At 53.9% G+C, this 24,188-nt stretch overlaps 1 protein-coding gene across 2 annotated transcripts; it reads left to right on the top strand.

Annotated features, from left to right (window-relative positions):
- The first annotated feature begins 1,407 nt into the window (after positions 1 to 1,407).
- Cluh (clustered mitochondria homolog) lies at positions 1,408 to 23,709 on the top strand. Of its 2 annotated transcripts, XM_052757445.1 has the most exons (26): positions 1,408 to 1,652; positions 8,279 to 8,481; positions 8,974 to 9,145; positions 11,454 to 11,597; positions 11,739 to 11,863; positions 11,948 to 12,102; positions 12,201 to 12,326; positions 12,601 to 12,748; positions 12,929 to 13,021; positions 13,825 to 14,519; positions 16,261 to 16,487; positions 16,628 to 16,732; positions 16,948 to 17,048; positions 17,684 to 17,836; positions 17,916 to 17,978; positions 18,091 to 18,335; positions 18,579 to 18,663; positions 18,810 to 18,963; positions 19,042 to 19,181; positions 19,943 to 20,023; positions 20,154 to 20,279; positions 20,383 to 20,504; positions 20,720 to 20,813; positions 20,899 to 21,033; positions 21,118 to 21,191; positions 22,312 to 23,709. In XM_052757445.1, the coding sequence occupies exons 1-26, from the start codon at positions 1,553 to 1,555 to the stop codon at positions 22,493 to 22,495; spliced, it is 4,050 nt and encodes a 1,349-aa protein (XP_052613405.1). In that variant the 5' UTR covers positions 1,408 to 1,552; the 3' UTR covers positions 22,496 to 23,709. The 2 variants fall into 2 exon arrangements, with proteins under 2 accessions (XP_052613405.1, XP_052613406.1); XM_052757446.1 differs by lacking the exons at positions 1,408 to 1,652; positions 8,279 to 8,481; positions 8,974 to 9,145; positions 11,739 to 11,863 and having other exon boundaries at positions 11,483 to 11,597.
- The last annotated feature ends 479 nt before the right edge of the window (positions 23,710 to 24,188 follow it).

The raw sequence follows: 24,188 nt of genomic DNA, 5'->3' as shown, positions 1-24,188 counted from the left end.
CAGGCCTGTGCCATCACATTGGATCCCTAAATCAATATTCCTTTGCAATTTATAAAAGAGTGTATGTAGACTCCTCCCATCTCATCTTCAGATTCCCAGGTTCCATTAGCTCCTAGCAAGTGTAAAAGACTGTGCCTACCAACCTCACAAACGGCTTCCTCCACCTGTACAAGGAAGGCTTACCCCGCCTCCCTCTCTACCTGGAGAACTTTAGCTGTCTGGCGAGACCTGGCTCAAATTTCACCTCTGGGACTAGGGGTGTCTCTCAGTGGTAGAGACACCTTCACCATGCCAAGGGTCCTAAATTCAGTCCTCGGCAGGGCACACACACAAGTCACCCCTTCAGCAACCTCCGACCTCACTCCTTATTCACCACCCAACCAAAGGAAGAGAAAAATAGGAACTATAGTAAAGAAGGATCTGTAGATTCAGATTAATCCGGGCCTAAAGCTGTTCTCTCTCTCTCTCTCTCTCTCTCTCTCTCTCTCTCTCTCTCTCTCTCTCCCCTCTCTCTCTCTCTCTCTCTCTCTCTCTCTTGTTTTGTTTTGTTTTCGAGACAGGGTTTCTCTGTGTAGCTTTGGAACCTGTCCTGGATCTTATTTTGTAGACCAGGCTGGACTCGAACTCACAAAGATTCTCCTGGCTCTGCCTTCCGAGTGCTGGGATTAAAGGCATGCGCCACCACCGCCCGGCAGCTGTTCTCTTATATGACCTTGGCCCTCAGCGTCCTTCACTGTAAACCAAGATATTGGTCTGGAAGTGAGAACCCATCTACTGTGCATGTGTGTGGAGGGGGGGACGGGAAGGGAGAGGCTGGAAGTGAGAGCCCATCTATAGTGTGTGTGTGTGTGTGTGTGTGTGTGTGTGTGTGTGTGTGTGTGCATTATGAGGGGAAGAGCCCTTGGTGCCCAGTACAAGTTTTGATAGTCTGTTCCTGACACTTTACGCTCTTTTGCAACCCTCGCCCTGCCGCTGGCGAAGACCCTGTATACCTTTCTCAATAATCCAAACACACTCTAGTCCCTGCCCTTCAGTAGGAAAGAGCCCACTCGGTGAGGAGAGCGCTGGGGATCGCAATAACAACGAGGACACACACACAGCGCGGACTTTTGGCAGACTCGCAATAGCAAGCCGAGGGTCACTGGGGGAGGGGAACAGGGAGCGAAGGCAGTCCTGGACGAGTCTCCACCCAAGGTCACGGCGCCCGCCCAACAGGCAGCCAACCTAGGAGACGTCTCCCGGAAGCCCCGCCTCACCAGGGGGCCGAGGCGTCTCTCCTTTGAGCCCGGACGCGTTGCCTTTAAGGCTTTTGGAAGAGTCGCTATTTCGGTGGACTGACAACGGGGTGCCTCGTGTTTTGTCCCTCGTCGGCCGCCGTGGGCCGGCCGGGCGCGAGGGCGGGGCAGGGGAGCGGCGGTGGGGTCAAAGGCCACAGCGCGCACCACGTGGGCCGGTGACTCCGTCCTTCCCGCAGCGGCCGCGGCGCGCAGGGCACTTAGGTTAGTGGCGCGGCGTGCGGCGCATCCAGGCGAGCCGGACGCCCGCTCCCGCCATGGTCATCAAGACGGACGAGTTGCCGGCGGCCGCCCCGGCCGACAGCGCCCGGGAGCACGGCTCGCAGGCCGGCGGCAAGGGGCGACCGAGCGCGGCTGGTGAGTGGACCGGGGCCAGGGGCAACTGGGCTTGGGACTCGGGCTGAGTCGGGCCGGAGGACTCGCAACTCGGCGTGGACTGCCGCCTTCCCTCCGCGTCCCTGTGGGCGGTACACTGGGCCGCCCCCGCGCTGAAGGTCACCTTCACTGGCACCCCCGGCTACGGTCGGGACTTCGCACGTGGGGTCCGTGGAAGGGCACCCACAGCGGACACACGCGCGCAGGATCGTGGGGACACGTGCGCGCACACGCGGTTTGGTTCCAGGGTGCGCCGCCGCCGCAGGACGATGGACTCGGCGGCCCCACCCCCTCCGCGCCCCTGCTTGGCGAGCCCTCGGGGCTGGGGACGCTGACACTTGCGGCCCAGCCTCCTTCTGGTCACTCTTGTCCTAGACGTTCCTGTGCGGCAGAGCTGCAGCCCAATGAGTGAGACTTAGTTTGGAGCTGCCCAAACTTGGACTGTGGGAAGAACGCAAGTTGGGGTGTGTTATGTGGGGGTGTCTCTGGTACACTCCGAGAGACAAGGGCTTAACCCCAGGTCGTCAGCTATGGGCTCTATTCTTTTAGTAACTGACCTCCACTTGATTTGGGGGCTGGGGTCCTGCCTGTATGTGGGGGCAAAGCCTAGTTCTTTGGCAGGGGAGGTGTTTGTGCCTGAACTTGATCATTAACCTGCCTTATTGCGAAAAGTGGGTCAGACCAGAGCTGCTGTTTTTAAGGCAAAGGTCATTAGTGTGGAGTGGAGCGCCTAGCTCTCCCCCGTGGGGGCTGTGTGGTAGTGGCTTTGGGAGTGGCCGGGGCTTGTCAAGGGGTGGAGCCTACTTCTCTTGTACTTCACTGTGCCCTTTCTGTTACTTTCACCAAGTCTAAGATACCAGCCTTGAAGCTGGAAGCCCCTTCCTAGACCTCCTCACTTTCCCTCAGGGCCACACTGGACCCTTCCGCCCAGGATGCCAGTACGGGTGCAGACCCACTTTTATCTCTTGTTCTCCTCAGCTCTCCACCATAGGAACTTGTCTCAGCTCATCTCCATCATTCTTCCTGGTTTCAGTGAGCAGACCAGGGCTGACATGGGAGTGCGGATGGGCCTAACACTTGCTATACTGTTGTCCATCACAGTGGATTTACCTTGCCTAGACAAGGCCAGGGTTTGGGCAGAACAAGAAATCGTGAAAATATCAGCATACCAGGCTGATGTGGTTCTGAATCCAGGGGAAAGCTGGATAAGAGGAGGTTGGGGCTGGCTGGTTTCCTCACCATCAAAGAGATCTGCAGAGATATGAAGCAGCTTGTCCAAGGTCATAGTGATTTCATTGTCTAGGGAAGCATTTGGATTTCCAGCTTATGGCCAGCATGACAAACCTACCCCAGCCTGGCCTAGAGGGAATGGAGACAGGCACGCTGGTTTATCATGTGTATGATTCAGTGAACTTAGGAACTTGAATGGTGGAGGATTTCTGATGAGTACCCAGAATGAAGTTCCCTTCTTAGTTATGTGCTGAGGGGCTTTTTCTCGGGGCAGGGGGAGACGGGTTGGGGTCAGGGCATAGCTCTTCAACTTGGGGTACAGGACTTTCTAGTGTGTAGGACCTTGGCTTCTGTGTCCCCAGAAAAGCTGGTATAGATAACTGAGACTCACTTTATCTTGGATCTATTCAAGGGAAGGAACATTAATAGAGACCCCCTCCCATTCTGTTCCCCCTGGTCAGGCTTTTGTATGGATATCAGAGTGCAGGCCCCCGACCCTCAGCCCCTATTTCTGGAAGCTCTCCAGTACCTCTGAGGAGGGGATCAAGACAGGCAAGGGTCAGTTACCTTCTTAGGAAGAAAGTAACTTTTAGGGGTTAAGAGAACAGGCAGGTTTTTCAAGTTCACAGTGGTGTGTCAAGTTCCTTCTGCACAGGGGAGGGCTCCCCGAATTGGGCGTGGAAACTGAAGGGGACTGGCCGACTAGGGGAGAACTGAGGGGTTTATAAGCTCTCCAGCAGGATCTTAAAGCTCTTCTTTTGGGTGGTGTCTGGGAAAACAGTGAACCACACTTGGACCTTGAAGACCTGCTTCTGGGCTGTGGAAACAGGAAGGAAGCAAACAGGGTCTTCCATAGGCTGCCTGCTGGCCTCTGTTCCCTTGCCTTAATTTAAAGCCCTTGGTTCCTAGGATGGATGATGTATCTTTTGGGGGTCTACTTCCTGCTCTAGCCTCACCTGCTGATTCCTTAACTAGTGTGTGGCCTGGCCCTGGCCTGGTCTCTGAAGACCGTCAGACTGGGAAGGCACACTCAGGCTGCTTGTGGGTACTTAGAGTCCTTTGTCAGTCTTGTCTGTGACCATCTCTGGCCCAGGGAGGGCACGCACTGTCTCTCCACCCTGATCTGTGCTTCTGGAGACTTGAAGCAGCAGTAAGTTAGCATGTGCACCAAGTGCTGTTCAGGCAACGGATCCCATTCTGCAGAGGACTGCCTTCTTTTTCTCCACTTTCCCTAAATCCTAGGTTCTCAGAGGCACCCCTGGGATCTGAGTGCAGGGGAGTAGAGACTTTATGGCCGGATGCACCACCCAGATACAGTGCTTCAGCCTGGTCCCTTGGGGGGCACGACAATAGATCATACTCTAAAAGTGGTACCCAGAGGTCTGGGTTTGGGCGTCTGAGACACCTACCGCTTCTTAGATTGGCTGCACTGCTTTTTGCTTCTGTGACCTTGGACAGCTCACTTACTAGTCTTCTGGAGCTTCAGCAGTTTCCTTGAATGAGTTTGGATGGTGATCTGCACATGCTCCTTCAGGGGAGAGGACCTGGAGTGAACACTGGCCCAGTGGGAACTGGACTGGAGACAGGGTTAGCATCCTTTGACATTATTACCAGTCTGCGTGCTTCTCTCCCAGGGTCAGGCTGTGTTTGGGGAGGGGTTAGAAGGAATGGAGCTGTCTGGACCCGGCCCTTCTTGCCTTAGGTCATAGTGTGAGACTCAGAACCTGCTAGGGTTAAAGAGAAGCCAAGGGTCTGCTTAGCCATTCCAGGGACTGTAGGGACCTGGAGTGGGAGCTTGGCTCCCCTTCCCACACCCGTGCTGGTTAGTATGGATGCCAGAGCAGTCGTAACTGGGCCCTGGCAACAAGTCAGAGGCCCTGAGAAGGCTCCCTGGCGAGGCTGGGCATGCTGCTTCTCTACAGTGCGATGGCCTTCAGCCTCTTGCTGGCAGCTCTCTTTTCCCCAGGGGAGACATTGGTTTTCTCCTGGCAGCGCACAGGCTGCTGGGAAGAGAAGAGATAGTCTGCCAGCTTCATGGTGCAGCATGGAGTCCTGAGGCATGGGTGCAGTTGTCCTCTGGGAGGTTGGGAGCCCACCCCCTCTCACTAGAACCAGGGACTCTCCGGAAGGGGCCAGCTGCCAGGTCACCTGCAGGGGGCAGCAGGAGCCAGAAGCCTCAGCCAGTCCCTTGACCTAGGAGGAAGAAGGCAGGGTGCTGTGTGGGCAGCTGGTGGAAAGGGGTGGCTATCTCATGGCCTGGGCCCGGGTCTGTGTCAGCTGTTGTCAGCAGCTGGCTGAAGCGGTCTTGCCCACTACCACTGTGGGTGGAGCAGAGGAGAGGACCCCCTTGCTGAGCCCGGCTCCCACCAGCCAGTCCCCTATGCCTTCTATCCTAAGGGGCCCAGGTACGCCAAATGCCGTGTTCCTCTGCTCTCCCAATGGCTTCACTGGCAGTGATCCCTTTGCTGAGGTGTATAGAGAGGTGGGCCTGAGTGCTGATAGCAGTTCTTCGGAGGGTCCTGGAGCCAGTGGGGCCTCCTGGCCCACAGCCGTCCTTCTGGCCGACCTTGAGCAGAATGCGAGGCAGGGGGAATGTGCCCTTCCCAGGGCTGTCCCAGCAGGCCTGGCCCCACTGAAACCTGAAGCCAGCTGGAGTTCCAGCCCTGAGCCGACCAGCTGTATCACCACAAGGGTAGAAGCAGAGGCCGGAACAAGAGACAGAGTGAGCACTAGGCCTGGGCCTGGGCCTGGTCAGGGGAGCTGGCTGCCTTACTGCCATGGCAGTCCTGAGACTCCAGAGCCAAGAAGAACGCAGCTGCCGACTGTACCAGGTGGGCTGTGGGGCTGTATGGACCCAATGACTGACCAGAGAGATCACTTGACACTAATTATGTGGTGGAGAGGCCTTCAGGGCTCCTTGGAGGAAAGAAAAGGGCCAGGACTGGTTGTCCTAGAGGAAAGGAAGCCCCTGGGGAACATTCTCTTCCATCTGACTCTCCCAGGGTACAGGCCCCTGGCTTAGGAAATAGGGCTGGGGTCACCTTTTCTTTCCTCTTCCCTTGTCCTCTCTATTGCAAACATTTGGAGGAGCACAGACTGTCAATTGAGGTCTAGGTCTAACTGCCTACTTTTGTATCTTCAGAGCTAAAAACGGTCTCTGTATTGCATGAGGGCCTTTGCAGCATCTGTCTCCATTCTAGGGGATTGCCAACCTGGACGGACATCTCCAGGGACCCAGCCAGGGGAAGCAACCTAGCCGCCACTGTCTTTGTCTGTCTGTCCTTAGAGCCAGACAAGGGTTCACTTTGGTGGGCTATTCATTTCTAAGGGCCGAAGCCTTCCTGCCAGGGGTTGCTGGGTCACTGAAAGCGTTCTTAGATGGCACTCCTGTTTTGGAGGAGGAATGGTGTGGTGCAGATAGCATTATTGGAGGCCCATAGTGGCCAGTGGCATGAGCTAGGGAATCTTTGTAGGCTTCACTCACCCTTTTTGGGATAAAGGAGTAGGTACTATATCTGAAATCCTAAAGGTCCTATTTACCAAGTATTAAGGGGAACAAGGAAAGGGGTGAGCTTCTCTCCATGGCCCCTGGTATGCCTCTCGATTTTGAGTCAACCTGCCTCCTTGAGGCCCTTGATTTTTTGGTTTTTTTCGAGACAGGGTTTCTCTGTGTAGCTTTGGAGCCTGTCCTGGGACTCGCTCTGTAGACCAGGCTGGCCTTGAACTCACAAAGATCCACCTGCTTCTGCCTCCCAAGTGCTGGGATTAAAGGTGTGCACCACCACTGCCCGGTGAGGCCCTTGATTTATAGATAGATACTACACAGCTTTGGGGTAGTGCACCCTGTTACCACTCCTGGTGGCAGGGTAGGAAAGAGACCCTGGGGTCTGGATGGGCTGGACTGACATCTAGAATGTAACTGTTCTGTCTGGAACAGTCCTGCTCAGAGCTGGGACAGTGGGACTGCAAGCCAAGGGGGCCACTCTGGCTGACAGGCAGATATTGGGGCCAAGGTCTCTGTTTGCAAGTGGACACCCAGGCAAGCCTATGTTTAGCTGGGGGGTTTCTGAGCAGGTCCTTGGCTTTCTAAGGGTGGCGGGGCCTTTCTTTGTTTCTCTTCGTGCCTGGTGGGGAATGGGACGTTCTGTCACTTGTTTCTCTCTTCCCACAGCATGTTAAGTTGGGTGCTGTTCACAGATATCAGGCTGTATGGGACTGGATGTAGGCTAGCATTAATTAATCTGATACCTTTGCATTGAGCCAGGGGAAGACAGAAGGCGGGACAGAGAGGTGCTGCAGTTGACAGCCGCCCACAGTGGAGCAGAGGGGCTGCTCCTGAAGGCGGTGGTAGACTCTGGCAAGGTGGGGCTGGGACTTCTCCCAGCAGGAGTCACTTGGGCAGGCTCTGGAGAAGAGAGTTTATTCACTTGGGACATAAGAATGAGTGGAGGGGGCTGGAGAGATGGCTCAGTGGTTAAGAGCAGTAACTGTTCTTCCAGAGGAACCAGGTTCAATTCCCAGCACCCACATGGCAGTTCACAACTGTCTGTAACTTCTGTTTCAGGGGATCCACCACCCTCACAAAGTCATACATGCAGGCAAAACACCAATGTACATAAAATACAAATAAATTATTAAAAAAGGAGTGAATTTGCCCAATGAACCAGTATATCATGAGTGCGAGAGAGTGTGTTTTTGTGTGTGGAGGGAGACGTAATCAAGAGCACAGAGGTGAGGAGGGAAGGGAGCTGACAGAGCTGAGGCTGGTTTTAGGCAGGTGCCCTTGAATCATCTGTGCTTTATCAGAAGGGTTCCAAACTGTGCTCTTGATGTTGGAAAACTGCACCAAGGCCATGGCTGCAGAGTCACTGCCTATGACTAGCTACTGGGGGAGAACAGGGCCTGGGCTGTGGGGGTGATGGAATTCATTCTAACGAAAGGAGCCTTTGCTGGTTCTAAGGGCAAGTCACATGTTAATGTCAGTTGTCTCTGTTGAGAAACTTGAGCCAGGTCAGCACTAGCCACGTGAGCTTACAGATGGAGAGTATTTGAATCAATACAAGAAATGAGGTTAGGAGGGGCTGAGGTCAGCCCATAGCTCAGGATCGCTAGAGAATGGAGTTGGAAGAGGGAGATAAGAGTGTTTCCTTAGATAGAAGAACAGTGGCCTTGCCGCTAGAGAAGGTTGATGGGTGGCATTGTGCCCTGGGGAGGAATCCTGACTGGTGGGGCTGAGGAACAGTGGATGGGAAGGAGGGCACAGAAAGTGGTCCGCACGTGTACAGTGGGTGGTGGTGGTTTCTAGTAGGTCTGTGGGATGTTCACCCTACTGGGTGTGAGGCAGAAAGCCCAGCTGATTCAGCTCTCGCCTTCCCCAGAGCCCCCCTCAGTCATGCTGTTGAATGGTGACTGTTCAGAGAGCTTGAAGAAAGAAGAAGGGACAGCTGAGCCATCCAGGGAAAATGGGCTGGATGAGGGTGAGCCTGGAGATGAGACCACTGGACAGGAAGTCATTGTCATTCAGGACACAGGCTTTTCTGTGAAGATCCTGGCCCCCGGCATTGAGCCCTTTACCTTACAGGTAAGATGGAGGAAGATGTGCTGGGAACCAGTTTGAAAGCCAAGCTTTTGTCTTTGCACGTGCTGGGCTTATAGGCAGGAAGATCCTGGCTTTTGCCCAGGGTCTGGGCCAGCTCAGTGGATGAGGCTAGATTCAAGTCATCGCTGCATTGCTAGGGGCACCAGCAGCAGCAGCTGGCAAGGCCTTAGGGTTGCTTCCCCGGTCTTTCTGTTCTCCACCTGAGAGATTGCTCTTGGTTTAGGCCTGGGACACTGGGGCCAAGGTCTGTCTAGTAAGCTCGCATATGTGTAAGTCTGTATACAGACACAGATGCAGATGAACATGGCGTTCCTACATGGGGCTTGGAATTGAAAATTTAAAACCCGAAAAGTAACAAAGTGCGTATTTGGGGTTTTTATTCTAGGGTTATAGGTGCTTTGGCCTGGTAGCAAGGAGCTATGCTCACACACCCTGCCATATAACTTCTTACCAGAGTGGCCTTCTCCCTTGCAGGTGTCCCCCCAGGAGATGGTGCAGGAGATCCACCAGGTGCTCATGGACCGTGAGGACACTTGTCACCGTACCTGCTTCTCACTGCACCTGGATGGCAACATGTTGGACCACTTCTCAGAGCTGCGCAGTGTGGAGGGGCTGCAGGAGGGCTCGGTGCTCCGAGTTGTGGAAGGTTGGTCAGGATTAAGCTGGTGACTGCCAGAGGAGGGCCCAGAGTCCGGTCAAATGGCCTTGCAGAGCCCAGTCCTGCTGTCTCTGTGCTCCATCTGAGCACATGGAGGTGGGACTGGTGTCTAAGTGTACTGCTCAGGCCGTCACACCTTTCTTTTCTACTGCATGATGCACAGTTTAAAGACCAAGAGTCTCCATTTTTAAAAGTCCAGCCAGTCCCAAACTAGGACCGAAATCAGCCTATCAAATTCTGAAAAGATAAATGTTGCATCTTTGGGAACCTAAAAAGTTTTGTATCTCTCTTTTTTTGTTTTGCTTGTTTGTTTTTTGTTTTGAGACAAGGTTTCTCTCTGTTACCATGGCTGTCCTGGAACTTGCTATGTAGATCAGGATGGCCTTGAACTTAGAGATAACTGCTTGCCTCTGCCTCCCAGTGCTGGGACTTTTCATAGTTCTTGAGGGAGGACATCAGCCCCTTGCAGAGCCATCTGCTCTGGTGTGGTGAAGCTCGTTTGGAAGTACAATAAAAGTTCCTGTAGCAATGCAGAAGGAATCCCCAGGACTGTCAGCTTATGAAGAGCAGATGTGGAAAGCAGGGTACAGTACTCATGCCTGTAATCCCAGCATTTGGGCAGCTGAGGCAGGAGGATTGCTATGAACTGCAAGTATACATGGGCTACAGAATAAGACCCTGTTTTAAAAAGCCAAAAGGGAGCCAGGCGGTGGTGGCACATGCCTTTAATCCCAGCATTCAGGAGGCAGAGCCAGGTGGAGCTCTGTGAGTTCAAGGCCAGCCTGGTCTACAGAGCAAGATCTAGGACAGGCACCAAAACTACACAGAGAAACCCAGTCTCGAAAAACCAAACCAAAAAAAAAAAAAAAAAACCCAAGGGAAGATAAATAAGTAAATAATGTGGGGAAAGTCTGTACCTCAGCTGACTCCACAGTTGATCATAGAACTTCTTTTCATCTTTGCAGAAAAACCATTACAAGTTCCACAAACATACACTATAGGACAGTGTTGACTTTGGGGGTCTTGGGCTGTTCCGCAGGACTGGAGGTATCTGAACAAAAAGCCCATGGCTCTAATGGGTTCTTCAGGACCTGTGTGGGCTTCAAAAGACGGGTGGTAGAGTGTTCTTTGCCAACAAGGACCCCACTAACAGGCAGGCGGTGTGTGTTTGGAAATGAGAAACATACCTTATACGTTCATCAAAGTAGAATTTTGGGATTGTGTGTGTGTGTGAGAGAGGGAAACAGGGACAGAGACAGAGAGATAGAGACAGACAGAGAGAGGGTCATGTATCCCAGACTGGCTTTCCACCTGATGCATGAACTCCTGGTCCTCCTGCCCCCACAACTGTTGGCAGGATTGTTAGGTGGCATCACAGCTGGCTGACAGTAAAATTAAAAAATGGGAAGCCTAATTAGAAAAGTCACAGCTGGATGGTTCGGTCTATGGTTCCTGCTCTCCAGAGGACCTGGGTTCAGTTCCCAGCACCTGTGTCAGGCGCCTCACAACAGCCACAATTTCAGTCCTAGGGGATCTGATGCCCTCTTCTGGCTTCCGCAGGCACTCCCACAGGTGGCATACAGTAACACATAAACGTACATGAGCACCTATAACTAAAACCATCTCTTTTATTTTTTAAGTTTTTCAATATAGGATTTCTTGGTGTAACCATTCTGGCTGTCCTGGATCTCACTCTGTAGACCAGACTGGCCTCAAACTCACAGAGGTCTTCCTGTGTGCTGCGATTAAAGGCATTCGCCATCACCATCTGGCTCTAAAAATATATCTTTAAAAAAAAAAAAAGCAAAAACAAAACAAAAACTTGAGCAGGCATGGTAGTCTTTGTCTAATAGTGGCACTTAGAGGCAGAGACAAGTGCCACTGTTGATCCAGGCTGGCCAGAGCTACCTAAGACCCTGTCTTCAGCTTGGTCACTCTGCCCTGCATCTTGCTAAAAAAAGAGAAGTTTTAAGCTGCCCCAGGGGCTGCAGATTCAGCTGAGTGGTAGACCATCCTTACTCCACCCTGGCATTGTACGGAAAGAAAGCTGGGAGTGGTGGCTTTCTGCCTGCCATCTCAGTCCTCGGGAGGCTGAGGCAGCAGTAGCCCCGAGTGCAGGGGTAGCCTGGGTTACATAGCTGCAGGGTAGCATAAACTAGAGAGAGATCTTGTCTCAAGATTTTGACCAACCAGTGCCATCCCCCCACCCCCCATGATAGCACACTGCAGATGTCCTCCTTGCAAGACAGGTGACTGGGAGGGCTTTAGTAATGCTCTGTCCTCTTTCTCCTGGCAGAGCCTTACACAGTTCGTGAGGCCCGAATCCACGTGCGTCACATCCGAGACCTCCTCAAGAGCTTGGACCCATCTGATGCCTTCAATGGAGTTGACTGCAATTCCTTGTCCTTCCTGAGTGTCTTCACTGATGGTGACTTAGGAGGTGCGGGGAAAATTGGGACAAAGGCCTGCAAGTCATCTCTACGTGGGAGTTTGGGGGTGGCTGGAGTCAAGGCAAGCCAGGGCCGCATTGAGTCCCAGAAATAGTTGGTCACTGGCTGACCACCAGCCTTGGGTCCCTCAGACAGTGGGAAGCGGAAGAAGGGCTTGGAGATGGACCCCATTGACTGCACGCCACCTGAGTATATCCTGCCAGGGAGCCGGGAGCGGCTGCTCTGTCCCCTGCAGCCCCAGAACCGAGACTGGAAGGTAGGACTCCCGAAGGACCAGGGAAGGAAGGCCCTGGTGGGGAGCCTGAAAAGCTTGTCTCCGCATGCATGGCCATTTCTGCAGCCCCTGCAGTGTCTGAAAGTACTCACCATGAGTGGCTGGAACCCACCTCCTGGGAACCGCAAGATGCATGGGGACCTTATGTACCTGTTTGTGATCACCGCTGAGGACCGGCAAGTCAGTATCACTGCATCCACGAGGGGCTTCTACCTGAATCAGTAAGTCTGCTGGTCCCCCATGTCCATGGCACATCCTCCTGGTCTGAGTCTAAGGACAAATACTCGGGGCAGCTGCTCAGTGACTCTCTTCCTTGCAGGTCCACAGCCTACCACTTCAACCCCAAGCCTGCCAGCCCCCGCTTCCTCAGCCATTCCCTAGTAGAACTGCTCAACCAGATCAGCCCAACCTTCAAAAAGAACTTTGCTGTGCTGCAGAAGAAAAGGTAGCACCTTTGCACCATCATTCATGCCCTGCCCTGCCTCCAGTCACAGGCTGGCCCCCACACCAGCACCTCTGCCTGAGGGAATGGTGCCCCAGTACCCAAGAGTCCCTGGTTCAGGGGGGCAGCAGCCCTGGGAGAGGGCTTCTGTCTAACTTCAGGGTGGCATCTCTAGGCAAGAGATGCCAGAACGGTGGGAGCCTCAGAGAAGAGGAGCTCACAACTGGGCATTAAGCTTGGAGGGTATCCCATTTCCCCATTCCCTCACCTGCTATAGGGTCCAACGCCACCCGTTCGAGAGGATCGCCACCCCGTTCCAGGTGTACAGCTGGACAGCCCCCCAGGCAGAACATGCCATGGACTGTGTGCGTGCTGAGGACGCCTACACCTCGAGGCTGGGCTATGAGGAGCACATTCCTGGACAGGTGCTACCCGGCCCCGCCCTCCCAGCCAGCCTTCCTGGTGCCAGGCTCCTTCTGTGCATCTCCAGGAGGCTCCCTCCAATCTCTCTGGGCCTGTCCACAGGGAGGTGGAAGAAGGGATGGCTCAGAGCAGGTCAGGAGACACGTGCTGAGCCCGCATCTGCCTCCCTGGCCCCTCCACAGACCCGAGACTGGAACGAAGAGCTGCAAACGACAAGGGAGCTACCCCGCAAGAACCTGCCTGAGCGGCTGCTTCGAGAAAGAGCCATATTCAAGGTAACTGCATCCCCTGGAAAGCACAGCCACAGCCTGCCTTTAACTGGGCTTGTAGGTGAAGGAAAAACTGGAAGCTGGCAGTGGTCCAGCTTGGTTGGCAACATTGGAGGTGAGCTCACAGGGTCCCTCCTGGAGCCACCTCCGATCTTTTCTATGGCTCAGTTTGGGAACCATAAAAAGGGAGGGACCAGTCTTTCTTTGGGTATGGTAAGTTCCAGCCATCTTCATGTCCTCCTGTGAGACATGGTGCTCTCATTGAACTACATGCTGTACTGCTGGGGCCCTTCTGGGGGCAGCAGCACATTAGTATAACACTTTCTGGAATTCTTTCCTAGGAGTCGGGTGGTATGTGTGTGAGAGTCAGTTCTCTCCTTCCACTGTAGGTCCAGGGATTGAAGTGAGGTAGTCAGACCTAGTGCTAGGCTTCTCTACCTGCTGAGCCATCTCACTAGCCCTGCATACTCCCCTTTGGTCCGGAACTGTTCTTCCAGTAGAAGTGTTGAGGTTTCAAAAGGTTTTTAAGAAATGATATTGTTGGGGTTGGGGATTTAGCTCAGTGGTAGAACACTTGCCTAGCAAGCACAAGGCCCTGGGTTTGGTCCTCAGTTCGGGGGGTGGGGGGTGGGGGGGGAAAGGGGGGTAATATTGTTGCCCTTTTCTAAATATGAAGAAACTGAGGCTAGAGTTCCTTGACTCCCAGTGCCTGGCTGCCTTCACCATCTAGGTGACCTGGGCCAGGATAGGATGTACCTTGGTGTTTATTCCTGGGACTTGTCTCACCTTCCCAACCTTGGCCTCCACAGGTACACAGTGATTTCACGGCAGCAGCCACAAGGGGTGCTATGGCAGTTATTGATGGCAATGTGATGGCCATCAACCCCAGTGAGGAGACCAAGATGCAGATGTTCATCTGGAACAACATCTTCTTTAGCCTAGGCTTTGATGTCCGAGACCACTACAAAGACTTTGGTGGGGACATGGCAGCCTATGTGGCCCCCGCCAATGACCTGAATGGTGTGCGTACTTACAATGCTGTGGATGTGGAAGGGCTGTACACACTGGGTACAGTAGTAGTGGATTACCGGGGCTACCGTGTCACAGCTCAGTCCATCATTCCCGGCATCCTGGAGAGGGACCAGGAGCAGAGTGTCATCTATGGCTCCATTGACTTTGGCAAAACAGTGGTGTCACACCCACGCTATCTGGAGCTGCTGGAGCGCACCAGCCGGCCCCTCAAGATCCTGCGACACCGAGTGCTTAATGACCGAGATGAGGAGGTGGAGCTCTGCTCCTCCGTGGAGTGTAAGGGCATCATTGGCAATGATGGGCGCCACTACATCCTTGACCTGCTGCGCACTTTCCCACCGGACCTCAACTTCCTTCCTGTGCCTGGTGAGGAGCTGCCTGAGGAGTGCACCCGTGCTGGCTTCCCCCGAGCCCATGGACACAAGCTGTGCTGTCTGCGCCAGGAACTAGTGGATGCTTTTGTGGAGCACAGGTGAGGAGTGGCTGCTTACCGCACTGACCCCATGGCTGCCTCAGGCTCATGATCTGTTCTGAGGAAGCACCTGGAAGAGAGACTCTGGCCTGCTCCCTGGAGCTGGGCCGTACACCAGCCTGTGCCTGCCTCATCTCCAGGTGCAGAAACGCAGGGCCTCTGTCAGGTGCAACCTAGCAGGTGGCTAAACTGACGTTCAACACAGTGGTCCTGGATCATCTGGAAATCTCGTGGGGTGGTTTTGAATGCCAGCGCAGGGCTGGGGAGATGCTCTGTGGGGCTTGCTGTGTAAACATGGGGACCTACGTTCACATCCCAAGCCATCAACGTACAAGGTTGTGTAGTAGCATGTGTTTGTAACCCCAGCACCGCGGAGAGGGTGCAAACAGGATAGTTAGAGGAGCTTGTTAGCTAACATGTATGCAAACAGGATAGTTACAGGAGCTTGTTAGCTAACATGTATGCACAAGTTCAGTGAGAGGCCCTGTCTCCAGGGAGTAGGATGGAGAGTGATACAGCAGGACTCAGTGTCCTCCAGTGCTTTCATGGACACATACAAAGCTGGGAGTGGTGGTACACCCCTTTAATCCCAGGACTTGTGGTGGGGCAGAGGCTGGCAGATTCCTGAGTTAGAGGCCAGCCTGGTCTACAAAGTGAGTTCTGGGACAGCCAGGGCTACAAAGAGAAAGAAACCCTGTCTCAAAAAACCAAAAAGTAAGTTGGATGGTGGTGGTGCACTCCTTTAATCCCAGCACTTGGGAGGCAGAGGGAGGCAAATCTCGGTGAGTTTGAGGCCAGCGTGATCTACAAAGCAAGTTCCAGGACAGCCAGAGCTGTTACACAGAGAAACCCTATCTTCAAAAACAAAAACAAAACAAAACCCAACAACAGCAACAACAACAACAACAACAACAACAACAACAACAAAAAAACAAATAAGGACTCACGGTGGAAGAATCTCAAGTACAGGCCTGGGAAGTGGGGCTTAGAAGTGTTCCTGCAGCTGGTAATGGATGTGCGTACCATCTGCTGTGCCTCACACCGTGGTGAACTCTTCCAGTGCCATTGGCATCCTGTGCTGCGCACTGTTGGGAGCCCTGCTCTGCAGCCTCTCCCCTCCCCCACATGCCCCAACTGTCCTCTCACTGAGGAGAGTTTACTGGGGTTTTCTTACTTTGTTTTTGAAGCAAGGTCTTGCTGTGTAGCAGAAGCTGGCCTGGAACTCACAGTCCTCCTGTCTCGGCCTCCTTAGTGCTGGCTGGGATTATAGATGTCCATCACACTTTGTTTTTGCTCTGACTTGCTGTGTGGCAGGGTTGCTAGCCTGGCACAGGCATACATGCACTCTCACACGCACACTGGACAGATGTCCTTATACTTACAGGGTTCCTAGTGCCAACAGTTCTTACCCCCAAAGGTCTGGAGCCTGGGCCCGACCTTTTTTTTTTTTTTTTTTTAATTCTTTATTTTAGAGTTATTTGCTCTAGTTGTATGTGTGTGAATGTTTTGCCTACATGTATGTATGTATGTGTACCACATGTGTGCCTATTTCCTGTAGAGGTCACAAGAGTGGTCACGAGGGCATTGGATTCTCTGGAACTGGAGTTACGGATGGTTGTGAGCCAACATGTCAGTACTGGGAATTGAACCTGGGTCCTCTGTAAGAGCAGCAAGTGATCTTAACCACTGAACTGTCTATACAGCGCCCCCGTGTCGTCATTTCTGCTCTGCTTTGCTCTAGGTACCTTCTCTTCATGAAGCTGGCTGCCTTACAGTTGATGCAGCAGAAGGCCAGCAAAGTTGAGACCCCCACCTCCCTGGAGAATGGTGGTCCTCCCTCCTCAGCAGAGGCTGAGTCTGGAGACTCAGTAGGACCTGAAGCAGGAAGTGAGGAGGAGGGCAGCAGTGTGAGTGGCCTCGCCAAGGTGAAGGAGCTGGCAGAGACCATCGCCTCAGACGATGGCACAGGTAGGGTTGCTGTGCTTGTTTGGGACAGCCCAAGCTGGTCCTGGCAGCTTAGCCATAGGTGGCTCATGACCTGAGAGTGCTGTGGGGCAAGAGGCTCATGGGAGCCCAGCTCTACTGCCTATCCTCGCACATCTCCACAGTTGACCCCCGAAGCCGGGAGGTGATCCGAAATGCCTGCAAGGCTGTTGGCTCCATCAGCAGCACAGCTTTCGACATCCGCTTCAACCCTGACATCTTCTCCCCAGGCAAGTGCGTGCGCGTGTGTGCGCGTGCGCGCGCGTGCCTGTGTCTGTGTCTGTGTGGGGGGGGGGGGGGAGTCAGTGAATGGACCCTGCAGGCAAGGGCAGAACATCATGGGGTAGCCTTGGGGTCTCAGCAGCAGAAAGCTGCCTCCAGGTGGCTTCTGTCTTGGTCCTGATGTTACTTGCTTGGCTCAAGCCTTCCTGTCCTCCCTCCCCAGGGGTTCGCTTTCCTGAGTCCTGCCAGGATGAAGTTCGGGACCAGAAGCAGCTGTTGAAAGATGCAGCTGCCTTCTTGCTCTCCTGCCAGATCCCTGGTTTGGTGAGGAGGGGCCGAAGGGTGGGGGCTACAGAAGGGCTCTTGCAGACCTTGGTGCCTCGTGCTCTTGGTCTCTCACATGGAACCTTCATAGAGCTTTTACTTTAGTACTTCCTAGCCCCCTGGCTGGCAGGCCTTGAGAAGTCAAAGGAAGCGTCTGTCATGCATTGGCTCTGCCCTGCTGAGGCTGGGATTCTGGTCCTTTGAGCCCCAGATAGCAGAGGCCTAAGATTTCCTGTCCAGTTGATCCCACGAGCTTTCTGCCTAGGCCCCTGAGTGAAAGCTTGATTCTTTCTGGCTGTGTAGCCCTTGGTCAGGTGGCATGCTTATCTCAGATTGTAAGCCTCTCAGGATGACTGGAATAAAGCTGTGGCTCCTTCCCAGATAACCTGTGCCACCTGTGGGTCCAAGGTCTTCACCCAAGGGCCAGGTTGCTTCCTGATGGCAGGGTCCCTCTTTCTGTTCCCTTTGTGTAGAAGGCAGAGACAGGTTCCTGTGCCCTTTTTACACCTGTCTCCTTCCCTCCTCCTGCATGGAAGCTAGGGCCATAGTTTTTTCCTTCCTTTAGAGCACTGGGGAAACCCAGAGGGGGAGGGGCAGCGGGCTGGGACTGGTCTTGACCTGATGCAGCCCCACAGGTAAAGGATTGCACAGAGCACGTTGTGTTGCCCATGGATGGGGCCACACTGGCTGAGGCGATGCGCCAGCGTGGTATCAACATGCGCTACCTGGGCAAGGTGCTGGATCTGGTGCTGCGGAGCCCGGCCCGTGACCAGCTGGACCACATTTATGTGAGTGGGGCTTGGGCAGGAGGAGTTGCAGCAGCTAGAGGTCTGGACTTGCCCAAGACTTGGTTCTTTGACCCCTCAGAAAATCGGTATTGGAGAACTCATCACACGCTCCACCAAGCACATCTTCAAGACGTATCTACAGGTGCTGCCACTCTTCCCAAGTTGGTGGGACCTCCCTGGGTGGCATGGGCCCTGGAGAAGAGCCCTGGGTGGGGGCTTAGGGCCATCCTGACTTCAGTCAAAACTTGGCTCAGGGAGTGGAGCTCTCAGGCCTCTCAGCCGCCATCAGCCACTTCCTGAACTGTTTCCTGAGCTCCTACCCCAACCCCGTGGCCCACCTGCCCGCTGATGAGCTGCTCTCCAAGAAGAGAAACAAGAAGAGGAAAAACCGGCCGCCAGGAGCTACAGACAACACTGCCTGGGCTGTGATGACCCCCCAAGAGCTCTGGAGGAACATCTGCCAGGAGGCCAAGAGCTACTTTGACTTCACCCTCGAGTGGTGCGGGCACAGGGGACAAGGGTTACCACAGGTGTAGGGGGCTGGGAGTTGGGGTTCAGGCAGCATCTAGGGTCTGTGGTCACAGGGCAGCGGTGTGAGGACTGTAGGTGACCAGGCAGAGTTGTGGGGACCAGCGTGGGGAAGCAGGGCTGTGAGAGTTAGTGCTGAGGGGTTCTGGAGGTCAGCAGCTGTCCAGAGTGGTGGGCGGGTGCAGGGCTGCTCAGCCCCCGTTCCTACCCCCAGTGATTCTGTGGACCAGGCTGTGGAGACCTACGGGCTGCAGAAGATAACATTGCTTCGAGAGATCTCCCTGAAAACCGGGATCCAGGTGGGCCCTCGTTTCTAGCCTGGGCCACAGGGCAGGGGAAGGGAGCTTTCTTGGGATGATAGTCTCTGGACACATGCTGGTAGGCTGGGGGGTGCTGTCCTTCTGTGTCCAAGGCTGAGGCTTTGGGTGGTGGACCCTGTCCCCAGATTCTGCTGAAGGAGTACAGCTTTGACAGCCGCCATAAGCCTGCCTTCACTGAGGAAGACGTGCTCAACATCTTTCCTGTGGTCAAGCATGTCAACCCCAAGGCCTCAGATGCCTTCCACTTCTTCCAGAGTGGGCAGGCCAAAGTACAGCAGGGTGCGTGGCACTGTGGGCTGGGGGTACTGGGAGTGTCTCTTGCCCAGCCCTGACCTTGCCACCCGGGCTATCTCGTAGGCTTCCTGAAGGAAGGCTGTGAGCTCATCAGTGAGGCCCTGAACCTGTTCAATAATGTGTACGGAGCCATGCATGTGGAGATCTGCGCCTGCTTGCGTCTCTTGGCCCGCCTCCACTACATCATGGGTGACTATGCTGAGGTGTGTAGGCTGTGGCATCTCTGGCTGTGCTGTAGTATTGGTTGGTGGCTCCATGAAGGGCCTAGGGGCTCCATCATCTCCCTGTTGAGACAGGGAGAATGCTCTTCCTCGGACTTTCTTCCTCGGGGGAGTAAGTGGCACCCAGAGAGCCCCCAAGTTTTCGTTTTGTGAGCGAATCCAGACTTCCCTCGCTGTCCTTGGGAGAACTCAGTAGTTGCCTCTCGGCTCTGCTAAGGTGGCCATGACTCAGGGTAGGCCTCTCAGGGACAGTGGCAAGGGTAGGTTCTGAGAGCTTGTGGTGAGTGAGAGCCGTGGCACAATGCCTGGCCTTGAGTGACCAGGAGAAAAGCAGCAGATGGTTTCTTTTGTTTTCTTCAGTGTTCTGTGGTTGTGTTCCAGCTGTTTCATTGGCCCCTAGGCTTTGAGAGGCTGTTCTGAGAGTCAGTATACACTAGGCCTCCTCTTCTCTCAAGCAGAGCAGAGGCTGTCCTAAGAAAACTAAGAAACTAAGAAATCAATGTATTTGCAGTGCACTTTGGATCTGTTTGTGTTTGCGTAGATTTTGTTAGGGAAGAAGACAAAGAACCATAGAGTTTCAGATGGTCTCAGAGTTTCAAAGACCTCCACAGTCACAGCAGCTGGTTGCACACTCTGCTGCCTGTGTACATGCCAATTATAGAGATTGCAGGGTAGACCATGCTGTGTGGGGCAGCTCAGGTGAGGGGCAGTGCTCACCTGAGATTGATGCCTTCTCTCTCCAGGCACTCAGCAACCAACAGAAGGCAGTGTTGATGAGTGAGCGGGTGATGGGGATTGAGCACCCAAACACCATCCAGGAATATGTGAGTAGTCACTTTGGAATTGGGGTGTATGTATGTGTGTGTGTGTGTGTGTGTGTGTGTGTGTGTGTGTGTGTGTGTGTTGGGGGCAGGTGCTTGGGGCTACTCTGACCCACCATGACCCCACCTGCAGATGCACCTGGCCTTATACTGCTTTGCCAGCAGCCAGCTGTCAACAGCCCTGAGCCTGCTGTACCGTGCACGCTACCTCATGCTGCTTGTATTCGGGGAGGACCACCCTGAGATGGCGTTGTTGGACGTGAGTGTTGGAGAGGGGAAGCAAACAGGTGTCCCTCGGTGGGCACTAGCCTTTGTGCAGGGATGGGGAGGGAAACTGACTTGGCTCCTTCCCTATCCCCCAGAACAACATTGGGCTGGTGCTGCATGGTGTAATGGAGTATGACCTATCCCTGCGCTTCCTAGAGAATGCACTGTCTGTCACTACCAAGTACCATGGGCCCAAGGCCCTTAAGGTGGCTCTCAGGTGAGGCAGTACTAGCTGAGATCCCCAGCAAACTCTTGGTGGCATGGGGAAGGGACCTAGTTTTGTCTTCTGCCTTTGAGAAAGGTTCTCTGAAGCTCTACCTGTGCCTTGACCTTGAGTGGTTCCTCACGAGCTCCAGGGAGGGGAGAGATCTAGTCCCTAGGTGGTCTCCACCTCTTGTCCCTGCTTTGCCCCATATCTTCTGCTCCTTCCAGCCACCACCTTGTCGCCCGGGTCTATGAGAGCAAAGCTGAATTCCGGTCAGCCCTGCAGCATGAGAAGGAAGGCTATACCATCTACAAGACGCAGGTGGGCGTCAGCAGGGCTGGGAAGGTCGAGCCTGTGACCGTGCAGTCCTGATCCCCCCCTTTGCTTTGGCCCTCTTCCTCTGTAGCTAGGTGAGGACCATGAGAAGACCAGGGAGAGCTCTGAGTACCTCAAGTGCCTGACCCAGCAGGCTGTAGCTTTGCAGCGCACCATGAATGAGATCTACCGCAATGGCCCCAGTGCCAACATCCCACCCCTCAAGGTATGGACCTGGGCTGAGTAGGGGTCCAGTCCCCTGGCCTCCTGCCAGACTACCCTAACCTCTGGCCTTCCCCACCACTCTCAGTTCACAGCTCCCAGCATGGCCAGTGTCCTGGAGCAGCTCAATGTCATCAATGGCATTCTCTTCATTCCTCTAAGGTGAGCCAGCCCTCCACCAGTCCCCACAGTCTGGCAGTCAGTCAGCCTTAGGTTCTGTGGGTTTGTTGTTTGTTTTTTCCCCCTCAAGACAGGAGTTCTCTGTGTAGCCCTGGCTGTCTTGGACTTGCTTTCTAGACCAGGCTGGCTTTGGACTTGAGTGCTGGGATTAAAGACCTGCTCCACCACTGCCCGGCTTAGTTAAATTGGCGGAACTCAGGCTTTAAAAGTATATGGTCAGCAGTTTTTGTGACTCTCCCAGGCACTTTGTAATCCAGGAAATACATAGCTACAGTGTTCTATTTTGTTTTATTTTCCTGTCTCGAGACAGCTACCTCAGGATAGCCTTTTTAATGCTAGCTCAGGCTAGCCATGAACTCATTATATTGCCCAAGCCAGCCTCATACTTGTGGCAATCTTCCTGCTTCAGTCTTCTGAGTGCTGGGATTAGAGTGAGCTGGCTTCAGACATACACACAAGCTTTTCATATGTTAGGATCACAGTTGAATTAGGTACCACCACCTGGTTTCTTTTAATTTTTTAGCATACCTTGCTCAAATTTGTTTTGTTTTGTTTTAGACAGGGTCTCAGGTAGCTCAGGTTTACCTCAAACTTGCTATGTAGCTGAGAATGACCTTGAGCCCCTGTTCCTGTCTCCCAAGGACTGAGATCCCAGGCTGTCACTGGACCTGGCACCCTGTTTTCCATTATCTTGGTGATCTTTCCCTCCAGTCCCTACGCAGTGACTCCATTCTAGCCCCGTTTTTCCAGTGCAGGCAGGGCTGTGCCCGTCAGCTAGCCTTTGGAGAGTACCTCCTCCTAGATGTGGGAGTGGGGTTGGTGGGGTGGCCAGCAGTAGGAGCACCCCATCCTGTTTTCTGCACAGGGTCTGCTGCAGAAGCCAGAGTTAAGGGCAAATTGAACTTAGGGGTAGGGGTGGCATAGCCTCACCAAATGCTTTGTAAAGTGTAGGGAGCACTCCACCTCTGGGAGGGGCATCCACCCATCTTCCACTAGCAGAAGCAAAGAGCTCAGTAAAGTCCCAAGTGTCGCCGTGATGGAAGCTGCAGGGTGGCAGAGAGCCCAGGCTGCTCTGACTCCACCTTTGCCTCCTAATCCTCAGCCAAAAAGACTTGGAAAACCTGAAGGCAGAGGTGGCCCGGCGACACCAGCTGCAGGAGGCCAGCAGGAACAGGGATAAGGCCGACGATACAGCTACAGATCCTGAGCCAGCGAGAGCCCTGGAGGACATGGTGGGCTCCCCTCAGACTACCAAGGAGGATCCTTCTATGAGCTTACAAGGATAAAAAAGGAGAGAAACTTGGACAATCAGCAGCCCCATTACCCAGTGATGCAGACAGATTCCAGGAGCAGGGGGCACGCCCTGCAGATTGGGAGAGGAAGCTAGTCCTCCACTTTCCACCCCTACCCCACCCCCAGGGTCCGCCTGGGCCCGCCTGCCTCTAAAAGATGTTTTGCACTGGTTCAATGAATACTCGATGCAGAGGCCTAGTTGAAGACACAAGGATGAAGTGTGTAGGCATCAGCTCCAGCATAGGGGCAAGTGCCCCCCAGCCTCCTGCCTCAAGCAGGTGTGTGTGTGTCCATGCCTGTGTCTTGCTCCGTTCTTCCTGATATAGACATAGCCCAGTCAGTTCTGAGTGGATAACGTGCAGATGCAACTTCTCAGGTCATTTGTATGTTTGACATTACGGCTGCTGCTTTTGTTGCCACTACTCCTGGGCCCAGCCTGGCTTAAAGTCCAGGTTTAAGCCAAACAAGATGGGGGCTTTCCTGTGTCTTGGGAGGGAGTGAGCCAGATCCCTGGTAGGGTGCAAGGTAAGACCTGCAGTGGCTTCACTGTGATTGGGCCTAGCCTGCCTGTAGCCTCAGGGTAAGGGAAGGGGCCTTCAATGGTAGACCCCACACATCCATGTGCCTGGCTGTGGCCAAGCAGAGGAGGTACTGCCACAGGCTCTGACTTGCCTCCCTGCTCCCTGTAGCCCAGGTGGGCGTAACCTCGGGGGCCAACAGTCTGAATGTATCTTCCCCATTTTAACCTGAGCTGCCTAATGCACAGTGGGAGGTAGCTGGGTGAGGGGCCAGGCTCAATCATGGATCCCAGGGACCGTGCCATGCACAGGAAGGAGTGACTGTCACCTCTGTGGAGCCAGGCTCCTTACTTGGTCTTTGCCATATAAGCACTTCTACAAAGAGGCTCTGGGGTGACAGGGCTCCTCCTACCTGGCTGCTGTCTCTCCCAGCCTGAGCCAGCCTGTGTTGCTTCTCTTTGTCTGCTGTCCCTGAAGGAGATGGCCACCCTTTGAGCCTGAGGGAGCTGTTCTAGGCATAACCCCTGCTTGGGGTTTTGCTGATGGATAGTATCTGTCCAGGGACCTTGTTTCAAAGGGAATGGGCGTGAGCCAGCAAGGCATCCCCACAGCTCTCAAGAACGTTTTCTTGTTTTTAAACCATCACGTCTTCATTTCACATTGGAATAAAGTGAGTTTTTGAAACCTGCTGCCCCAGCCTCACCTGTGTGCTCTGTGAGCCAGGCTGTCCGAAATGCTACTGGGAGATAACTATGTATACATTGGTCAAATTCAAGGTTATGTTGACCAAGTGGAAGTGTGGAACTCCAGTTGTTCAGCTGGGCCCTACACAAGAAAAAAGGCTGCAGTGAAGGGTGTGGGAGAGGCATTGGGGCAGGCTTTGGGTTGGTTCCTAGGACTTGGTAATCCTCTGACCATCTAACTGGTTAGGCTTGTGTCTCATCACCTCCCCTTGCAGCCAGTAGGTTGGGCAACACTCGGTTTGGAAAGCAGAGTGCTGCTTTTGTGATTAGTCAGAGCTGGCTTATGCAGGGCTAGTGAAGTAGAGGGAAGTGGCCGACTAGTAGACCTGAGGACACGATGGCTGCTTCACAGAAGGCAGGCCTTGGGCCTCATGCATGTTTAACGTGCTTTCTTGCTTAGTGATGCTCAGGAATTCCAAAATCCT

The sequence above is a fragment of the Peromyscus californicus genome, unplaced genomic scaffold, assembly GCF_007827085.1.
Source record: "Peromyscus californicus insignis strain IS unplaced genomic scaffold, ASM782708v3 Scaffold_3__1_contigs__length_106647218, whole genome shotgun sequence".
NCBI lineage: Eukaryota > Metazoa > Chordata > Mammalia > Rodentia > Cricetidae > Peromyscus > Peromyscus californicus.
This window is presented reverse-complemented; position numbering and strand designations above follow the sequence as displayed.

Excerpts from the sequence above, each read along its gene's own strand:
- Cluh (XM_052757445.1), top strand. The coding sequence starts at position 1,553 with ATGGTCATCAAGACGGACGAGTTGCCGGCGGCCGCCCCGGCCGACAGC. Across the intron at positions 17,837-17,915 it reads ACCAGCTGGACCACATTTAT|AAAATCGGTATTGGAGAACT; the intron begins GTGAGTGGGGCT and ends TTGACCCCTCAG. Across the intron at positions 20,024-20,153 it reads CAAACACCATCCAGGAATAT|ATGCACCTGGCCTTATACTG; the intron begins GTGAGTAGTCAC and ends CCCCACCTGCAG.